This window comes from Gavia stellata, chromosome 7 (genome assembly GCF_030936135.1).
Source record: "Gavia stellata isolate bGavSte3 chromosome 7, bGavSte3.hap2, whole genome shotgun sequence".
NCBI lineage: Eukaryota > Metazoa > Chordata > Aves > Gaviiformes > Gaviidae > Gavia > Gavia stellata.
The window spans coordinates 12,942,345-12,960,905 of NC_082600.1; the positions used below are offsets into that span (position 1 = coordinate 12,942,345).

Below are 18,561 nucleotides of genomic sequence, written 5' to 3' on the forward strand. Positions count from 1 at the left end.
TTACCCTTCCTGTCAGGTTTTAAAACTGTGCCACCATTGCCTGAATTGCAACAGTTGCCACTAAATTGTCTTTCTGGTAAGCTTTCTGAAGTCAATAAATGGATAATCAAGCTTATTTTGTTCTATAATTGCAAGGTAAAAGTGTTCAGTGTTCGTATTTGAAGTATTTTGTGACAATTTGGCTCAAAGGTTGGGATTTTCAAGCTGCCCTAGTAGATACTGAGGCGTGGAGCTGGCCTGTAAATGTGGAATACTTTCTTCTTTCACAACTGCAGTGACTTCCTAGTGCCACTTCCTTCTCTTAGCATTAATAGAAGCTGTGCAGTTGTCCCTGCACATACTTGGTATAGTTCATATCAGTACAAAAAGTCCTATAGTAATAGTTCTACTGCATGAGACAGATGGATGCCTGGATCAATGAAGGGAAAGCAATTATCATGACATTCTGAGATGATTGTTATAGTAGTGTAATGTAAAATAGAAATAAGGAAAAACTTGCTGCTCATCTGTATGGAGGAAAGGAAATGAATGATACAGATAACACTATCTTGTGTTGAAATGACTTAAAATTACTCTCGTTGCAGCTGGAAGCCCAACTTGAAGAAGTTGTAGCAGAAGCATCAAAAGAACGCAAGCTTCGTGAGCACAGTGAGGTCTTTTCCAAGCAACTGGAAAATGAACTGGAAGCTCTAAAGGTTTCATGTTTTTTGACAAATTTTTACTCACGATGCAGGAACTGCCGTAGTTTTGCTTACTCAACCGTTGTTACCTGTGAGAGACTTAAAAACTACAGCATTACTAGAAGCCTGACCTAACCCGTTTAGATTTATTTGTTTTTTTTTTTTTGCTTGAAGTGCTTTACTATCTCATTGGACACTAATGTCTTGAAAATGTCCATTTTATGAATTCTAAGCAGATATTAGATCAACGTGATCCAAATTTGTTATGTCTGCAACCCATCTGAACCCCTTATTAGAGTCATGTAATCAGAGCAGTCACTTATGGGGCTTAATGCTTGGAGACAGGTACCTTTTAGATCACTCAGTGCCCAGATAAAAATTTTTGCAAGTGCCACCAATTCAAAATAACATTCCCAAAATATAAAGATCACAGTCTCTTCCCTGATAGTTTTTCTTCCTCTTCTTCTGCAGCTGAAGCAGGGAGGCCGGGCAGCAGGTGCCACACTAGAGCATCAGCAGGAGCTTTCCAAAATTAAGTCTGAGCTGGAAAAGAAAATCTTATTTTATGAAGAGGAGTTGGTCCGACGAGAAGCATCACATGTTTTGGAAGTAAAAAATGTGAAAAAGGAAGTACATGATTCAGAGAGCCATCAGCTTGCACTGCAGAAAGAGATCATGATATTAAAAGATAAATTAGAGAAAACAAAGCGAGAGAGGTAAGCTTTCGGGCATGATTCATTAACTATGGATTTCTTTTTTTGTGTATTGCATTGCATAGGTATCTGTGCAGGATGGTATATCACCTTAACACTGTTTATTCCTTCTTGAAAATCCCAGTCTACAGGTTCAGCAGGGTTACAATTTAAGTGTTTCTATTTCTTGTCCTTGTCCTTAGGCACAGCGAAATGGAGGAAGCAGTAGGAACAATGAAAGAGAAATATGAGCGTGAAAGATCTATGCTCTTGGAAGATAACAAAAAGCTAACAACAGAAAATGAGAGGGTAATTATTTTAGGAAATGTTTTTAAGCAAAATATAATTCTTACTTTGTTACTTTCTGATGTTGAAGTAGTCTACTCATTGATCAGAACAGATCTGCAAATGTTCAGGCAATATCTGAATAAAACAAATGTAGTTTCAGCCATATAAATGTCAGAGATCTGGCTAAATAGTAACTTTAGGATCTCAGTACTGCTCTTTGTAGGATTGATTCCCACAACTGAGAGGGCAGCACCACCTTCCGATTCCTTCATGAAGGCAGCATAGAGAGGGAAGCATTTACAAAGACTGCCTGCCTTCCTGATGGCCTACGGTTACATCTCATTCCTCTTGATGGCTTCCACACTCACTTTTTCTTTTCCTTTGTTTTGGATAGTTTTGTGTGAACTGGCAATGTGGTGTTCTATGCTAGTCTCCAGTTCCACAAAAAAAGAACCCCTTCCAGTTCTTTGGTTTGTGTTAGAACTTCCAGATACCCCAGGGTGATCTTGTTCGTTCAGATTCTACAGGTGTGTAGGCATATGCATATGTAAAAAGTCTGAAACTGACATAAGCCATGGGTGAAATTAATCTTTTGTTTCAGCTTTGCTCCTTTGTGGACAAATTAACAGCACAGAACAGGCAGCTAGAAGATGAGCTTCAAGACCTAGCAGCAAAGAAGGAGTCTGTTGCTCACTGGGAAGCTCAGATTGCAGAAATTATTCAATGGTATGTGCTGTTTAGAGGTCCAGATGGCCGCTTTCAACTTTTGAAATATTGATTGGTTTTTATTTTTTTTAATGTATAGCTAGGCCCTTTCTCTGTGTCTGGGATCAACAAAAGCACAGTACTTCTGAGTGTTAACTGTTTCTCTTCTGCTTTCTAGTAATGCTGCATAGCAACGACAAGTGAAATTGTCAGATGCTACTAAGTACGAAGGAGAGGGTTTTGGTGTCAACTTGCTTCAGTCTCTAAAGTGATCATTAAATCACCCAATTTTGAATAAATTCATTCAGGAAGATGGTTATGATTTAAAAGGTCCATGTTAACATATAGAACCTCACTAGCTGTACTAGACAAGCACTTGCACTTAATTCACAGGTCAGTTCTTCCCTCTGTTATTTGCTGTTTTAGCAAGCTCTGTGCAAGTATTTTCAGCATGCAAGACAAGGACTTGAAGGTAGTCCTTACCTTCAAGTAAGGGTAATTGAGCAAGCAATATGAAGATCATGTTCCAAACAATAACAGTGAATCTCTGCAGAACTCTTGCTGGTGGTGGAAGGGAAACTTCAGTTTCCCTAGCAACTGCCACAATCAAGAGAATCAGATAAAAGAACAATCTAAAGCAGGCAATCTAAGATATATTCAGTTTTCTGTTGCTGGGAGAGTTTTCCCTGTGGTGTCCATTTCTGCTATCCAGTGCAGACGCTCTGATTATTTGGTGGTACAGTATTTGGTGCTATGAGCCATGAAACTGTTAAGTAACAGGGTTTTGTAATTGCACAATAGGGTAAGTGATGAGAAGGATGCTCGTGGCTATCTCCAAGCATTAGCTTCCAAGATGACAGAAGAACTAGAATCATTAAGAAGTTCCAGTCTGGGGTCACGAACACTGGTAAGAAAATAGCTTCAGGCTGATCTGGGGATGTTTAAGAAGCTACTTTTTTAGTTTCAGCTACTGTCTTATCAATATCTGTTCATAATCAGAATTCTTTTCTAATAAATCCTCTGCTCTGCTAATGACTTTCTAGATTTTAGCTATTGCTTGTGAAATCCGTTTGGGTCATCTGATCACAATTTGATAATTAGATGTGTGGAGGTGTTTCTTACTAATATCTGCCATCACAAACTGCTTTAAACAGTACAGAGAAGAAACAATAACTTAAACCATTAAAGGGCAGTACAGAAACATACCTCACCGTGTTAGATGCAAGTGAATAATTTTAATTGCCTTTACAGTGAGATAACAAAGTAAGTTTTCATTTGTGAACGATTAGCTGGTTGGTATTGTTACAAGCTAGTGACACACTGAGAGCAAGCATGTAGCTTTATTTGCATGCAGAACAATGACCTTATGCCATAATTTTCCCATACAGTAGTAACACAAATTCCAAAAAAAAATCTGCAAAATAGAAGAGCGCTCATGAAGGAGTACAGTTTCAAGGATGAAAATACTGTCTTGCCTTGGCAGGTACTAAATACCTGCGTAAGGAAAGGGAGAGCCATTTGCAGCCAGGCATGGAAGCCCGTGTCCCTAGCAATGCCAGTCAGCGCAGTCTGCCATGCAGAGTCCATCTGCTGCTGGTTTATATGCATAAGAAGTTATTCACCCCTTCCAAACCTATGAACAGGAGAAAGTAAGAGAAAGTTATGACTTCCTATGAGCTAACATTTGCCTACATCATCAAGAGATGATTATAATATTGAGAGGTTTAATAGGAAGAAAGATCAGATCAAATGCAGTTGGCATTTTCTTCTTAGCTACTGCCAGAATAAAGAACGCTGTCTGTTCTTTATGTTACGACTCATTTTGTAACTTCAGCAGAACCTGATCTAAGGCAATTATTTCTCAACATAAGAAAAGCCTCTCATTTTCATGACTGTTATTTGCAAGTTCATGTGTGACTAGAGAGGTATCCATTAGGGAATATCAGAAATATAGTCCACAGTGAAAAATGCTTCGGAAAGCTCAGAAAATTAGCTTTTGGGGGTAGTAGGGTGGAATTGCATGGTGTACACAGAAGTATTGTGTGTGTGTGTGTGTGTGTGTATATCTATATATATAGTATGCTGCTTAACAAGTGTAAGAATTGTTTAGGAAACAGGTATCTTGGTATCTCAAGACCCAGATTATTCCATTTTTTCATGTTTTTGTCACTCTCGGTATGTTTTACATTAGTATGTTTTACATTAAATATTAACATTTATCTCATGTTTGAAAGTCCAGTATGTCACTGCGCAAGTTTTATACTCTTTTTCTAGATTGGACAATGAAAACCAGCCATTTTCAGTGGGTTCTCTCATTTTGACATCCATGCTCAGTAATCCAGCATTTTGTTTTCAAGCATATTGTGTTAGTGGTTTAACCACTATAAAAATTGCTCATTACTTCATTTTCGTGTAACAAAGTCTGACTATTGACTGATATCCATGTAGGAGGTATACCATCCGTAACTAGTTGAAAAAGCATTCTCTGAACCAGTGTGAAAGCTATTTTATGTCTTTGAACAAGAATAGGAATATTTTCAGACAGTTGATATTAATATTCAGTAACTTACTGCAACAGGATCCACTTTGGAAAGTGCGACGCAGTCAGAAGTTGGATATGTCAGCTAGGCTGGAATTACAGTCTGCTCTTGATGCAGAAATTCGTGCCAAACAACTAGTTCAAGAAGAGCTACGAAAAGTTAAAGATGCAAACATATCTTTTGAAAGGTAATAAGGGCTTTGGTTCTGTTTGGGGTTTAATGCACTGATCTAAACTACTGGTTAGAATAGTAACTTTCTTAAAATGGCCCCTTGTGCCTGGGACATTGGACTTTGCCAGAAAGATCCCATTCCACAGACTACACATTTCTTACATAGTCAAATGAGAACTGTAAAAATTTCTTCAAGTAAACATTTCGCTGCTGTGAATAGCTTGGTAATAAGATACAGATCTCGGGCACCTGAGGAAAAAAAAAGCATGAGAGCAAATTCAAAGCAAATTTGATACCTTTTCTTAGACCAACTGGAGAGTAGATGTATTCTTGGGAATTAAAAGCCAAACTACTATTAGAATAATTTTGTTTGGCAGATATCTCCAATGGTAGCAGGAGTCTCAAGTACAGTGTTCACTGTCTAGTCAAGTAGTGAGGTGCCTATTCAGGGGAAAAATAAAATTAATCAGTGTTAAAAAAAAATAAATTAAAAAACCACAACCACTCCGCAAAAAACAAGGCATTTTCCAAAACTCTGAGATACAGGACCAGAAATGAACAAGCCTGTGCACTGACATTCCTGCCTTTGAGATATTTCAGATTGCATTTTGATCATATTGTGTTGCTTTAGTAAATTAAAGGAATCGGAGGCAAAAAATAGGGAACTGTTGGAAGAGATGGAAGGTTTGAAGAAAAAACTGGAAGAAAAATACAGAACAGATTCAGGTAATTAAAGTTACTGTGTTTTAACAGAGTTCTAACACCACCTGCGATGTTGCCTTTTAGCTAAGCCTGTTCTGCTTCGGGTTTTAGGTCTCAAACTTCCAGACTTCCAAGATTCCATTTTTGAGTATTTCAACACCTCTCCTCTTGCACGTGATCTGACTTTCAGAGTGAGTTATTCATAAAATAACTATAAAAATGTGGTAGCTGAATTATATTTTTATTATGTAAAAGTAATGCTTGGGACTGTATGGCATACTTGGATCTGGCATATTAGCCAAATTAGTGTGACACAGAATTGGATGTCCAGTAGATGTCAGATTGCTTGGCATTTTGTAGGTAAGCTGGCACCTTTGGGAAATATTCCCAGAAGTTCACATTAATTATTTCCCATTCTAGCTCCTTTGTTTAGGTTAAGCTCAAATGTTTGGCTGAATAATATATATTCAGGGTTTTTTTGGAAAGGCTGGCACACCCTGTTACAAATAAGGGATTAAATGCTTTGCCGTTGGAAGATGTTAATTAATACAAGGAAAAGTATTCACACAGTTCAAGGACTGTTTAAACAGATATGTAAAATTCTTGGCTCCAGATCTTAATGGAGTGGTTAGAGTAGAAGGAACTGGGAAGAGAATCGGAGGACCCACAGATGTTGGTATAATAAGTTTTTCGTGACACACCCTCTGATCCTTAGAAAACTAATCATACAAATCACAGCTCCAAGTGGGCGTTTCAGTTAAAAAGGTTTGTGCGTTCCCTGAGGAAGCAGCTGTTAAACGCAACATTGAATCACATTTCCTTCATGAACTCTTGATCCATGAAGATTTTCTGGGAATTTTTTTTTTTTTTTTTTTTTTTTTTTGCAAAACACACAGACAGTTTAGGATAAAACCAAGAGCTGGAACTGGAAAGAATAATCTGTTACGTTTATGGAGCTGTGTTAAAGGGGCTCAGGTTAAAACCTCATTAGTCGGGTTAGATTTTATATCCGAAATGTGTACTCTCTCTATTTATGATATTTACATACACTTTGTGTATGTGCTGTTCCCAGTCACAAAATGTCCACGCTGGCTTTCTTGCTGAAGCAGCAAGATGTGCTGTATGGATGAGGTGTAGGGGAGAGAAAGAAACACATGATATATGCTACTATCCGAATAATAATTTTTATCTACTGACTTTGATATTTTAAAACATTCCTTTAAAAAGTACCAGACATACTTAAAACAGCAACATGTGGAATATCAAGCCCATAACTAATCAAGATTCCATTCTACAGATCCTGCAATAAATATATAGTCGCTATGGAAATGCAGGTGGCATTTTCTGATGAATTACATTAAAATTGCTGATACTGTACTTAATAACTTCCATTAACAATTTTTTTTCACGTGCACTTACAAAGATAGTCTGTGTCATCTGCTCTGGGTTAATTTAGTTTGAATAAATATCATTTGGCCATATAAAACATTTTATTTAGCTAGCCTACTAATACTCTATCTGAAGTTTTTCTGTGGGTGATAAGTGATCATTTTTATCCCTCATATCCATTACAACAAAGGATTCTGTTTCTTCTTCGTCTACATCTTCTCTGCTAGCCTTTTGGGAGGAAGTAAGTTTTTGCTAGTAGTTTTGTCTCCTTCTTTTCACCTGTCATAGTGAAAAATGGTCTTCTAAACTAGATATTTTGCTTCCTTAACTTCTCTATAACTTAATCCACTAAATAGAGCTAGTTTAGTTTTCTTTGAATACCTCTTTACAGGCTTACTCTTTTATATTTTGACTCTCTATATGGCAAAAGCTGAATCACACTTAGCATTTTCAAATAGTTCATATTACATAATGGTATGATTTGATCTTAAATGGCCCAGCCCTACCAATCAATTCATAACAAAAAAAGTAACAAATATGTGAATATATTTAGTGAGCTAACCGAACTGGAGCCATCTTCCTGTCTAAACTGGCTGGGAAATGAGTGATTCATTACTTGTTGCCTTTAGTGCTAATTACATCATTGATGTGAAGTCTAATCTGATGTTTGTTAATCATGATTTTCATGATGACCTCAGAGTACAGTAATACAGTATCCTACTTCCACACCCAGCTTCTTTAGCTCTGGAATTGTAGCATACTTCCCCCTTGTGCTGGCAATTAGTAGTTGCTAATGTAAGTGTGAAATTAATTGAAGTCTTGTAACGGATGCTAGTCTTAAATTTTAGTGAAATATAAGACAATGTGATTAAATAGATGTGATTCTTTTAATGATAGAGGACAATCATTTTTAAACAACTTTTGAAAAGGTTGTGTAGTACTACTTTAAGAATTTTTCTTGTGGCAGAATTGCTGGCTGCTGTGTGCTAGAAAAATCCTAGTGTAGTAAGCTACCATGAGAAATAAGCTATTTTATGGATGATTGCCAGGCTTCTCAAACATCATTCCATACCTGCATGCAAGAGATTAGACACAGCCTTGCTGGGAGAAGGCGGCTGTTACAGTATTTGTGCTGCCTACTATGAGGTTTTGCATTTCAGTACTTCCAGCTTTCGAGCTTTTCCATCAGGTGGCAGGGATTTTTTTGAGGAAAGATTTTTTTTTTTTCAGAGTGGAAAGTTGTTAGATGTATGTGTACTGCATATAGAAATCAGCATTGTTTTTTGTTTCCATTTGGCTGACATGAGGACACTTCATCAGATCTGTGGTATCTAATCTAACATGTTTGCTGTCATTTTTGCAGACCGGTTCCATTAGTGAGCAGGAAACACAGGGTCCCAAGTCAGAAGTTTCACCATCTACTTCAGTTGTAACTGCAGAGCAACAACAAGAAGTAAGAGAGCCGTTATTTTACCCTGAAGAGTAATTCACTGAAAAGTCTCTCTGTCTTGTTCATGATAAGTACATATTGCAGCATTCATTATGAAAAAGCAGGATTGAATGTTGCTTATTTGCAGTGTGTCAGTGTTAATTGCACCTGCTTTGAGGAAGGACAGTTGCAAATGAAACCTTTTTGCTGGCTCTGTGTATGTTGATGTACCTCATTTTCATATGTTTTCTGTATTACTGCTTGTTTGTTAGTGTGCAGGCTTTCCTGTGAGTGCTTTAAAACACAATCTGTTTCTGTTAAATCAGAATGGCAATGTTTATGACGATTAAAATTTTGATAATTTTCAAAAAAGGAAAAAAAAATCAGAAAACAGTAAGCTTTGCCACCCCGATTTTCAAACAAATTCTTGAAGCCTCATTTTGCTCAATTACAGTTTTTTGTGATTCAGGAACCAATTCGGCTTCAGAGGATGCCTGCTGCTCCTTCCCCCACCATTCAATCCATTTCTCTAGCTGTACCAAAGGTAGGGGGACTGTGCTAACCTTATTCTAAAGAACAAAGGAAAAACTACCATTTATAAATTAGCCCTCCATGTTTGTTCTTGTCCTGTTTGGGTTTGTCATGTGTGTGTTTGTTAGGTCTTTGTTTTTAATCAAATGTTTTCAAATGTGAGTTGATGGGTTTTGATTTGTCAGAAGGGATGACAAAAAATAGTTGGTTGTAGGTTTGGGTTTGAGTGTCTTACGTAGTTGGAAATGAAACTCTTACAGTTGTCTTGCAGCACCTTTTACAACCTGCACTTACTTAAAAGAAGCTTCATAATGTATACTGTGATATACTGGAGGGTGGTGAAGGAAGATGCTTGCATTACCTAAGTACAGAAAGTGAAGTTATTTTTTATCCTGAATGTATCTTTCAGCCTAAAGCTCACCAGTTCAATATCAAGTCATTTACAAGCCCTACTCAGTGTAGTCATTGCACTTCTCTTATGGTGGGATTAGTTCGACAAGGTTATGCCTGTGACGGTGAGTCAGTTAAACTTTTATGTTTTCAGCCAGTCCCTGAAAAAATCATCCCAAAACACTAAGGTATTTTAAGGCAACCATTTCTTTGGGGAGGGAATGAAAGAGGGGGGTGGCTGCCACTGAATGGTTCCCCTTACTTTTGCATCATCATCAGAATTCTAAAGTGAAAGAATTAGTATAAGCCCTTATGGTTCCCTTTCATATTACTAATTAATTCTGCTAGCATTAGTGCTGTTATAGTGTGAGTTGCGGGGGGAGGTGGGGAAGGCAGGAGTGTTTTCTGTTTCTGTAGTGGAGAGGACTACAGGAATTCTCTTGTAATAGAAATCTGAGACTGTCTATTTTGTGCTACCCTGATCATAAACCCTGTATGCTGGGAGGACCATTTCCTAGGTTTTTTGGCCCGTAGCCTGTCTTGCTGTCCATTAGTTTTATTTAAAATGCTTTCTTTGATGCATGTGAATTCCATGTTTGAGTATATGGAGGTATGTTTATTTGAAAATACTTATCTGTATCTTGATTAGACACATGAACTCAGTAAGTACTCCACAAAGCTGTTCACGACACTACAGCATAAATAACCTTATTGTATTTCTGTTCCCAGCTTAGTTCTTGCTAGTGACCCTCTCCACTGACACCTTCAGTATCATATTTGGCTTGCCTTATCTGCCCTTCAGGGTTTTTTTCCTGGCAGATCTTTTGGTGGCAGTTCTTCCCCAGGAGCACCTATTGCTCTGCCAGCACTTGCCCTGGGGCTGCCTTTTGTCTCCTGTTGCTGACAGTTCTGAACTCTTTTTCTGCATCTCTTCCTGCAAGTTTGAAACAGTCTTCTTCCCTTAGTGTAGCTATCAACTTCGATCTTTTTTTTTCTCGTGTATTTTGATTAAGCTCTGCATCATTAGTTTTCCAGTTTGCCTCTTCTACTCCAGATCTTGATAGCTACAGAAAAAACTAGAATCACATTGACATAAGAATAGACATAACTCCAGTAGAACAAAACTTTGCCATGTTCCACTCCCAATCACTTGCTTTTCCCAATTCCTCCTCTTTTTAATGCTGAAGACTATGGTGAAATACAGCTGCACTTCCAGAGGCCTGTGGAACTGGCTGTGAACTATCTGGTTGTGAACTATCCTGTGGATTTCCCCTATTCTGCAACTGGTGTGCCTTGATATGCACAGTCCCAAATAATTATGATGCCTCCTGAAAGAGCTGAATTTATTATCTGGTCTTGGGGGGCACCTACAGTACTTGGCATGCATGGCTCTCTGGTAACCCCTGTCCTCCTGGGAGCAGACTGCAGCTCAAAGAATGAGCCAGGCACTCTGCCCTCTCTCCTGGCATCGTGAGGAGGAGGTTTGTAGCCCAGTCTGTGGCTCTAGCAGAAGCAGGCTGTTTCCAGGTTTTCTGGAATCCTTTGACCCTTCGTAATTACGGCTCTAGATGTGCATAGGGTATCTGCCATATGTCCACTTCTGAGAATACGGTTAGGAGGAAGCACAGGATAGACCACAGTGCCATGCCACTCTCCCACTGCTTTCCCAAGCCTACTGGTAGAAACAGGGTGGCTGGGACAAACCAGGCAAAATCCTATGGAAAAATCTGGCCCAAAAACTGTGGGTCGGACACCTCAGTATAACATGTTAATTCATACCGCAGTTCTTGTAGCCTGTCTCATGTGAAGTGGCATATATTCTGAGTTTCTTCTGTGTAGTGCTTCTGTGTGAAGTGCTCTATAGACCAGAGATCTCTGTCCCCTGCTGGTGCAGTACAAAGTGGTGTAAACGGTGAGAAAGGATGCAATGATTAGCGTAGATGTTGCTCCTTGTTTGAACTCTGAGAAATATATATATGCCCCTTTCACCACACAGAGTTTCAGTCCTTGTCCCCTGGTTTCTACTTTGTTATGCTTTCAAGTCTATTGCCTGTGTTTAATAGTTTAACCTGTTCTATGGTTTTTTTGGTCAGTTTACTTTGTCTTTGCAGTATTCTTGCATATTTGGATCAAATTAAACACCTACTGTATTTATCTTGTCTCCTACCACTGCCCCGTAATTTTTATTCCTCCTTTATTAATACTTCTTCTCTACTGTGACTGGGATGGTTGCTGCTTAACACCAGTGAGGCTGACCAACTCCTTTTCCTTCTGGAAAATGCTTTCATAAGTTACCTTGAAGTGTGGACTCAGTTACTGCCCTTTATGGAAGTAGTATGCTTAAAAGAGAAAATAAAAGCAGTTTGGAGAGCCTCATACAGTATCTAGGTGTGTTCACTCCTTTAGCATAGTGGGCTATTGCAATATTTGACTGCCAATTTCAGCGTGATTAATTAATTTGCTGGGCATAAGGGTAGACTGCGTTAATCTCCTGTTATGATTGACTCATACACACATTTCACTGTGGATTTTCTCTTTTGTACTTAGTGTGTTCATTTGCATGCCATGTTTCCTGCAAGGATAGCGCACCTCAGGTCTGCCCTATACCCCCTGAGCAAGCCAAAAGGCCTCTTGGAGTAGATGTGCAAAGAGGAATAGGAACCGCCTATAAAGGTTATGTCAAGGTAATAGTCTTTTGTTCTTGGACAAGAGAAGAATACTAAACTTCACTTACAGCTATGCAGCTTGGAACCTCTAAGTATCTTTAAACAGATCTCCTAAATTGTGCTAAAGCCTTAAGGCTTTGTGTGCTATCTGTGTAACTTATTTAACCTTTGTTGCTTTAGATGTGGGAGAAACAGTTGGTTTTACTACAAGAGCTAAAGGTTAGTAGATTAGTAGCTACAACGTTCGTAAGTAGCAGGGATGAAAAGAAAAAAAGCATGCTTTAAGGAATAATTTCTGTCATTGTTGATGTAAGCATAATATAAAAGGTAATCTGTCCTACCATTTTGGCATTTGTGGAATATACAAGCCCCATTGTTTGTCCTAATACTACCTAATATATTTATTAAACTGTAACGGAATGGTTGAACTTAAGGAAGGAAAAATGATTGCTTGATTACTTGACATTTTTCACTCCATTTTGAAGGGCAAGTAGAACATGTTCTAATTCCGTTGATCGAAGTATAAGCTTTTCTAAATGTCCCTGCTTTCTGTGTCTACTACATGTGCTTACATTTAATAAGCAATCAGTTATTTATACGCAGGTCCCAAAGCCTACAGGAGTTAAGAAAGGGTGGCAGAGGGCTTATGCAGTTGTCTGTGACTGTAAACTGTTCTTATATGATGTGCCTGAAGGAAAATCCACCCAGCCTGGAGTTGTTGCAAGTCAAGTCTTGGATCTCAGGTTTGTATTATTATGACAGAGTAGAAATCATCTGTATTTTTTTTCCCTAACAGCAATATTTCTTTATAGTACACAAGAAACTTTTAGATCATGAGAGCTCTGGTCTGAGAATACCTGTGTATTCTGAATATTGACTGCGGCTAAGTTTAGGCAATATAGACTGCGGCTAAGTTTAGGCTGAACGAATTGGCTCAACAGGAAGTCACTTAAGTGACTTTATAGTCACTTATAGTACAGTAACTAATATTTACAGTATTAGCATGCTTATTCCTAGAATTCCACATGCACACATGGAGAACAAATAAATTTTGGTATATTGGTTTTTCCCCCGCACTTTGACCTCAACAGTGAGTCACAGATCATCCCATAGCCAGTAATTTCAGGAACATTAGAAAAACTAGAGTAGTCTTCAGAAAAGCACCAACTAATTTATAGTGCAAGTGGCTCTGACCCTGCCTTCTCACAGGAGTAATTTTTTTCGTGGTGATCCATTTGAACCACTGAACACTGTCTACAAAAGATCTGAGACTTTCATTGATCAGAGTAACCAAGAAGGTTTTTATTTCAATTTATGGAAATATCAAGAAAGTGTAATACCTTTTAATGTTACAGCACCTTCTATCTCTGTTGAATATAAAGTTTGCATTCACAAGCACATTGATTTATATTTTTTTCCAGACAGCAGTACCTTCAGGTTGCATCAGTACTGCTGTTCTGTTCTCACATTTATTCTCTGAGAATCGTCAGTGTCAGTTCTGTCTGACATCCTGGCAGCGGGAGCAGAAGCGTGGATGTATTGCAAATAACAGCGTTCACATCAGTACATTGCTTGAAGCAACTCAGACAGATATTACAACAACTGTCCCATGCTTTATCTGCTTATTGTAGCTGCCTCTGAGTCTGTCTTCTGAGGATTCTTAGATGTTTTAATAGACGTTAACCACCACAGCTATGAATTCTAGCATGGGCAAGTTTCAGGCATTAGTGTCATCTTTACACTAAAATTGGCAATTATGGTGATCAACTTGGTCAAATTCAGTTTAAAAAGGCTTGTGTAGACAAGCCCTCCGGGGTGGAGCACTCTGAAATGCAAAAGTTGTTCTGATGTCTGTTTATTTTACTGTAATGGAGAATAAAATCTAGCTGTTTTGAAAACCCTTACTTGAATCCCACAAACTATAATTATGTTGCCAAGAGCTTTTTATGTGATTTTTCTTTTTTTCCAAAGGCCCCTCTCTTGCTACACATTGAGGTATGAATTATTCATTTCTAATGTGTCTGCTGGGCTGGAAGAGCAATATTCTTGCTGCTAATCGTAGAATAGGTGCGGTTGGTAAACCAAAACTACACAAAGCCACCCCACTTAACTTCAGGTGGACTGAGTTACACGTACTGAATGCTGTAGAAACATAACTAAAGCTTGTGAGTTGTTTGGGTCAAGGATGGTTAGAGCATAACAAAGCAGTGATGGCAGTTGTGACCTCTGTGCGGTGTTAGGAGACTGCAGCCTATTGAAACAGTTGTGATATCAGTTAGATTTTGCTTAATAATGTTAGCGTGTGCATGTATGTGATTCTCTTGCTCTCTTTCTTACTAGAGATGAAGATTTTTGTGTGAGCTCTGTCCTAGCATCGGATGTAATACACGCAACTCGTAAAGACATCCCTTGTATATTCAGGGTATGGCTATAAATTTACTCTTAAAGAAAATACAAGTTAAATACCAGTGTTTTGTTTTGATAGTGAGGAACGTTATCCATATTCAATGTTTATTAAGTTATGCAAAAGTGTAAGAATTTGCAAGGGGTGCTGAAATATGTAGAAGAACAATATGATACTCCTCTTATAACTGAACTGTAAAGAACAAAATTCTCCTTTTTCTGCTTCCTTGTATATGAAGTTTGGCTTTTTTACTTTCTTTATTATAATTCAGTATGGTTTTGTCTCCTCTTCCATTGGTATTACCAGATCCTGGTTTTTCTTCTTAGCTTTGGAGGACTCTTGCTTTAGGAACTGATGCTGTAATAGAGTAGGCTAAAGCTGGGTTGTGCTCACTGATTCTAGTTTGCCATGTATTGTCTTGTATGAAAAAATACATTTGAAATTCCAGTTTCGTTAATTTCATATTTAAGTAGAGTAGAAAAAATTTAAAATAAGAGAAAATAATTAGTTATACTATCCTCTTTGACATATGTTCTATCTGAATGCTGTATTTAGTTTTTAACAACAGGAACGTCTTTCATAGGTTTTATGTGAATTAAATTTAATCTTGAATTTTAAAATATAGAGAAGAGTACATTAGTAGCAAATATCTATAATCCCTTGCGTTTGAATGCAGAAACTCACTGTTTATAGCATTTCTGATCCTCAGTCATTTAAATCAAATCAGTGGAACGTAGAAGCCAAAGAGCTGACAGTCACCTGCACTCCCAATCATTTGGTCCTTTAGGGTTTTACTTAGGAAATGTCTTGGTTACTTGAATGCTTCTGCGGCTTTGCTTTTCTGCTTTTTTGTAGAAATATTTTCTGCAGTGGATTTTCATCCTTTAGTTTACTACCACTTTTACCTTCATTTTCCTCTTACTTGTTTCTAATTTTTTTTTTATTATTCCCATCTGCCTGCTCTCTTCTCAAATCAGCAAGTGTGGAATACTGTGGAAAAGGACTTCTGAGGAGAGAAAATGAGCTATGCAGAATGGTGTTGATTCATTTAAGAACAAGACATCCATACAGTTTAGCCTGCTTGACTTGCTGCTATAATTTCTGCCTGCAGTTTTTAACTGAAAGGGTGTTTAAGAAAAAAAAACTTTTGTCAAATATCCCCATATAAGAATACTTGTGTGTATAGGCATGACAAAATGTCTTCACGGTTTGATCAGATTATCCCCTGCTAAAGAGATCTCATCAGACCTCTTTCAGTTCATCAATTAACTAGAAGCCTGGTGTATGAGTGTATCTATTTAGATACCTTGCTGACAGGGACCAGAGAAGATGCTGCCAAAGTCCATGTCTTTTCTCAGTTTTATGTCCTCCTTCAAAAGAAGGAATTTCTAAAACTGGAAACCAATAATGTCTGATGCAAGAGAGTCTATTTTTCTCAATTTCATTTAATTCTAGATTTTAATCTTGCTGATATAATGATATGACATGACAGAGGCTTCTACACAGCAGTTAAAGCTGTTACTTTACATCGTCTGTATAAAAATGTGGTCCTTCTTTCATGTGTGTTATTTCACATAACGTGTGATGATATTGATGTCCCCCCAAGAAAGATTTTCATGTCTTTTGGATCTTCCACCAGCAGAAAGCAATACCAGAATGCTGCCAAACACTAAAATATTGCCACCTCTGACCCCCCCATGAAATCAAGAAGAAGAAGAACTTGTCTCAGACTCCAACATCTCTCCTTGGTAACCAGTTTTTAAAGCTGGATGTTAGGCCATCCTGACATCCAGACACTGCTGTCCTAAGTGCTGCCATCGCTACATTTTTAATAGTAGTCTAAGAGTGTCTGTAGTGGAGTCCTTCCACAGTAGCAGTTTGCATTAAGAAGCCTTGAGTTTCATAGCAAATACTGGCTTTTTGTATGATGAATAATGCTAGGTATGTTATGACCAACTTCTCCCATTTTTTTCCACATTTGACTGCATGTAAGTTGCCACCTTCAAAAGACTGAGGAGTAATACCTGGTGGCACTTCAAAGAGAAAAACCATCGGTGAAGTCTGGTTTGGTTTTATTTTGTTTTCAAATTTAGAGATACTGTTCATTATGCACCCATCCATCTTTAAAATATTAATGCTTCGTTACAGTTTAGGACATGAACAAAGCTTGATGCAGAGTAATACAAGCTATGAGCAACTGCAAACTAGTCAGTTCTTTTCCTACTGCTCTTCACTTTCATCTTATTTCTGGAGTTCTGTCTTTGACATCCTATTGTCCCAAGTTTACTTTCAGATATATTTTTTTTCTTTTAAGATGAATGTTATTGCTTAATTCACTCTTTCAGAAAGTGTATGTTGCCTAACCACATCATCCATCTTTATGGTGATTTTTCTTATCAAGGCATATAGGCTGAAGGTGTGTTATTCCATGTATGAATAGTTGTAGCCTTCAGATTTGCACTTTTGCACCTTTTGCTGCTTTTCTTCTGTTTAACTATGGTTATTCTAAAAGTCTGTTGTGAGGGCTGATACTGGCGGCTGGCCTGTCTGTGACTGAAAGCAGAGTTCCCATGATCTCACAATTCATACGATCTCTTCATACAGGACACATAACTAATATTAAGAATTAGTAAGTGCATACTTTGGCCAACAGAAAGTTCCTGGGTAGTTTTTCTGTAGGATGATTTACCTGAAAATTAAATTAAGCCATTGTGATTTTCTTTTAACTTGAGGAAGCGGAAGAATACTTCAGTCTCAAAAGATTGTTTTCCTTCAGAGCTTTTAATGCAGATAGGAAGTGCTCTTTCTTCTGGACAAATATTTTGAAAATTAAGTAGTAAAATCAAAATCTAGAACTGATCATAGCAATGCCATTGCGTTTAAATGCATCTGACTCAGAAAGCATGTATGTAATTTTCAGTAAGTTATTAAAAGATGGTGGGGGGAGTGATCAGGACAAATTATGGCATGCTGCTGAAATTCCAGTTCAGAGCAGGAAGGAGCCTTTTGCTGGCATATATTGATTATTGTAGTAAAGGAATGTAGTGTTCTGAATTTTAGGATTCAGAATGATTAAGGAAGACTGAGTATTTTTAAACAAAGCCACTGAGGCTTGTGCATTTTTTTCAAAGCATTGTGGCCATATTAGCTGTGTGCTACCACTCAGTTACATCATCTCATCGTTATGAAAAAGTGTATTTTACTTTCACAGTTCTGTGAAGTATATAATACTTACAAAAAGGACCTTTATTACTCTTACTAATTTTGCTTTCTCTGTCTGTTAAAAGGTGACAGCTTCTCTCTTAGGTTTGCCTTCAAAGTCTTGTTCTCTACTGATCCTGACAGAAAATGAGAATGAGAAGAGAAAGTGGGTTGGAATCCTAGAAGGGTTGCAGTCTATCCTCCACAAAAACAGACTGAAAAACCAGGTTGTGCATATTCCACAAGAAGCCTATGACAGTACGCTGCCTCTTATTAAAGCAAGTTTAGCTGCTGCTATTGTAGGTATGTTTGTTTTAACTTTTATAAGTGTGTGAGAGTTGTTGGAGCTTTTAGATGGGCTTCTGTAATGAGAGCACTGACACCTTGAAATAAATTCCTCAGCTGAATGTCTTCAGGAATTTAATAATGGGGGGAAAATGCTAGTCTTGCATTGATACTCAAATTTCTTCATCCACTCGCTGTAAATAATACTGTTTAGTTGTTTAACAGGTTGTTTCAGCAATATGGTATATAGTATGCTGTTGACAGACTGCATGAACTTAAGCAAAATTGATTTGCTGTTGAAAATCTGGTTGCCCAGAAACTTCTCTAGCTGTTCAAAGCAAACGGTCTGTTTTAAAGATAAGTACAGCTGAATTAATAGCCTTTTTTTTTCCTTCCTGGTTTAGATCGAGATAGAATAGCGATTGGTTCAGAAGAAGGACTGTATGTGATAGAGGTGACCCGTGACGGTAAGTTAGGCCATAATGCAT

At 37.8% G+C, this 18,561-nt stretch overlaps 1 protein-coding gene across 3 annotated transcripts in view; it reads left to right on the plus strand.

Moving 5' to 3' along the window:
• CDC42BPB (CDC42 binding protein kinase beta) overlaps positions 1-18,561 on the plus strand; it is a 94,454-nt gene that overhangs the window by 63,598 nt on the left and 12,295 nt on the right. The window contains exons 14-29 of one of the 3 annotated variants that reach the window (XM_059819719.1): positions 585-695; positions 1,152-1,396; positions 1,576-1,681; positions 2,262-2,386; positions 3,167-3,272; positions 4,944-5,092; positions 5,708-5,802; positions 5,890-5,969; positions 8,531-8,649; positions 9,086-9,140; positions 9,537-9,642; positions 12,065-12,201; positions 12,787-12,926; positions 14,524-14,605; positions 17,875-18,091; positions 18,478-18,540. In XM_059819719.1, coding sequence (XP_059675702.1) covers positions 585-695; positions 1,152-1,396; positions 1,576-1,681; positions 2,262-2,386; positions 3,167-3,272; positions 4,944-5,092; positions 5,708-5,802; positions 5,890-5,969; positions 8,531-8,649; positions 9,086-9,140; positions 9,537-9,642; positions 12,065-12,201; positions 12,787-12,926; positions 14,524-14,605; positions 17,875-18,091; positions 18,478-18,540 — 1,936 coding nt within the window. Of the gene's footprint in view, positions 1-584; positions 696-1,151; positions 1,397-1,575; positions 1,682-2,261; positions 2,387-3,166; positions 3,273-4,943; positions 5,093-5,707; positions 5,803-5,889; positions 5,970-8,530; positions 8,650-9,065; positions 9,141-9,536; positions 9,643-12,064; positions 12,202-12,786; positions 12,927-14,523; positions 14,606-17,874; positions 18,092-18,477; positions 18,541-18,561 lie in introns of all 3 variants that reach the window. The other 2 variants (XM_059819721.1, XM_059819720.1) reach the window with 2 other exon arrangements.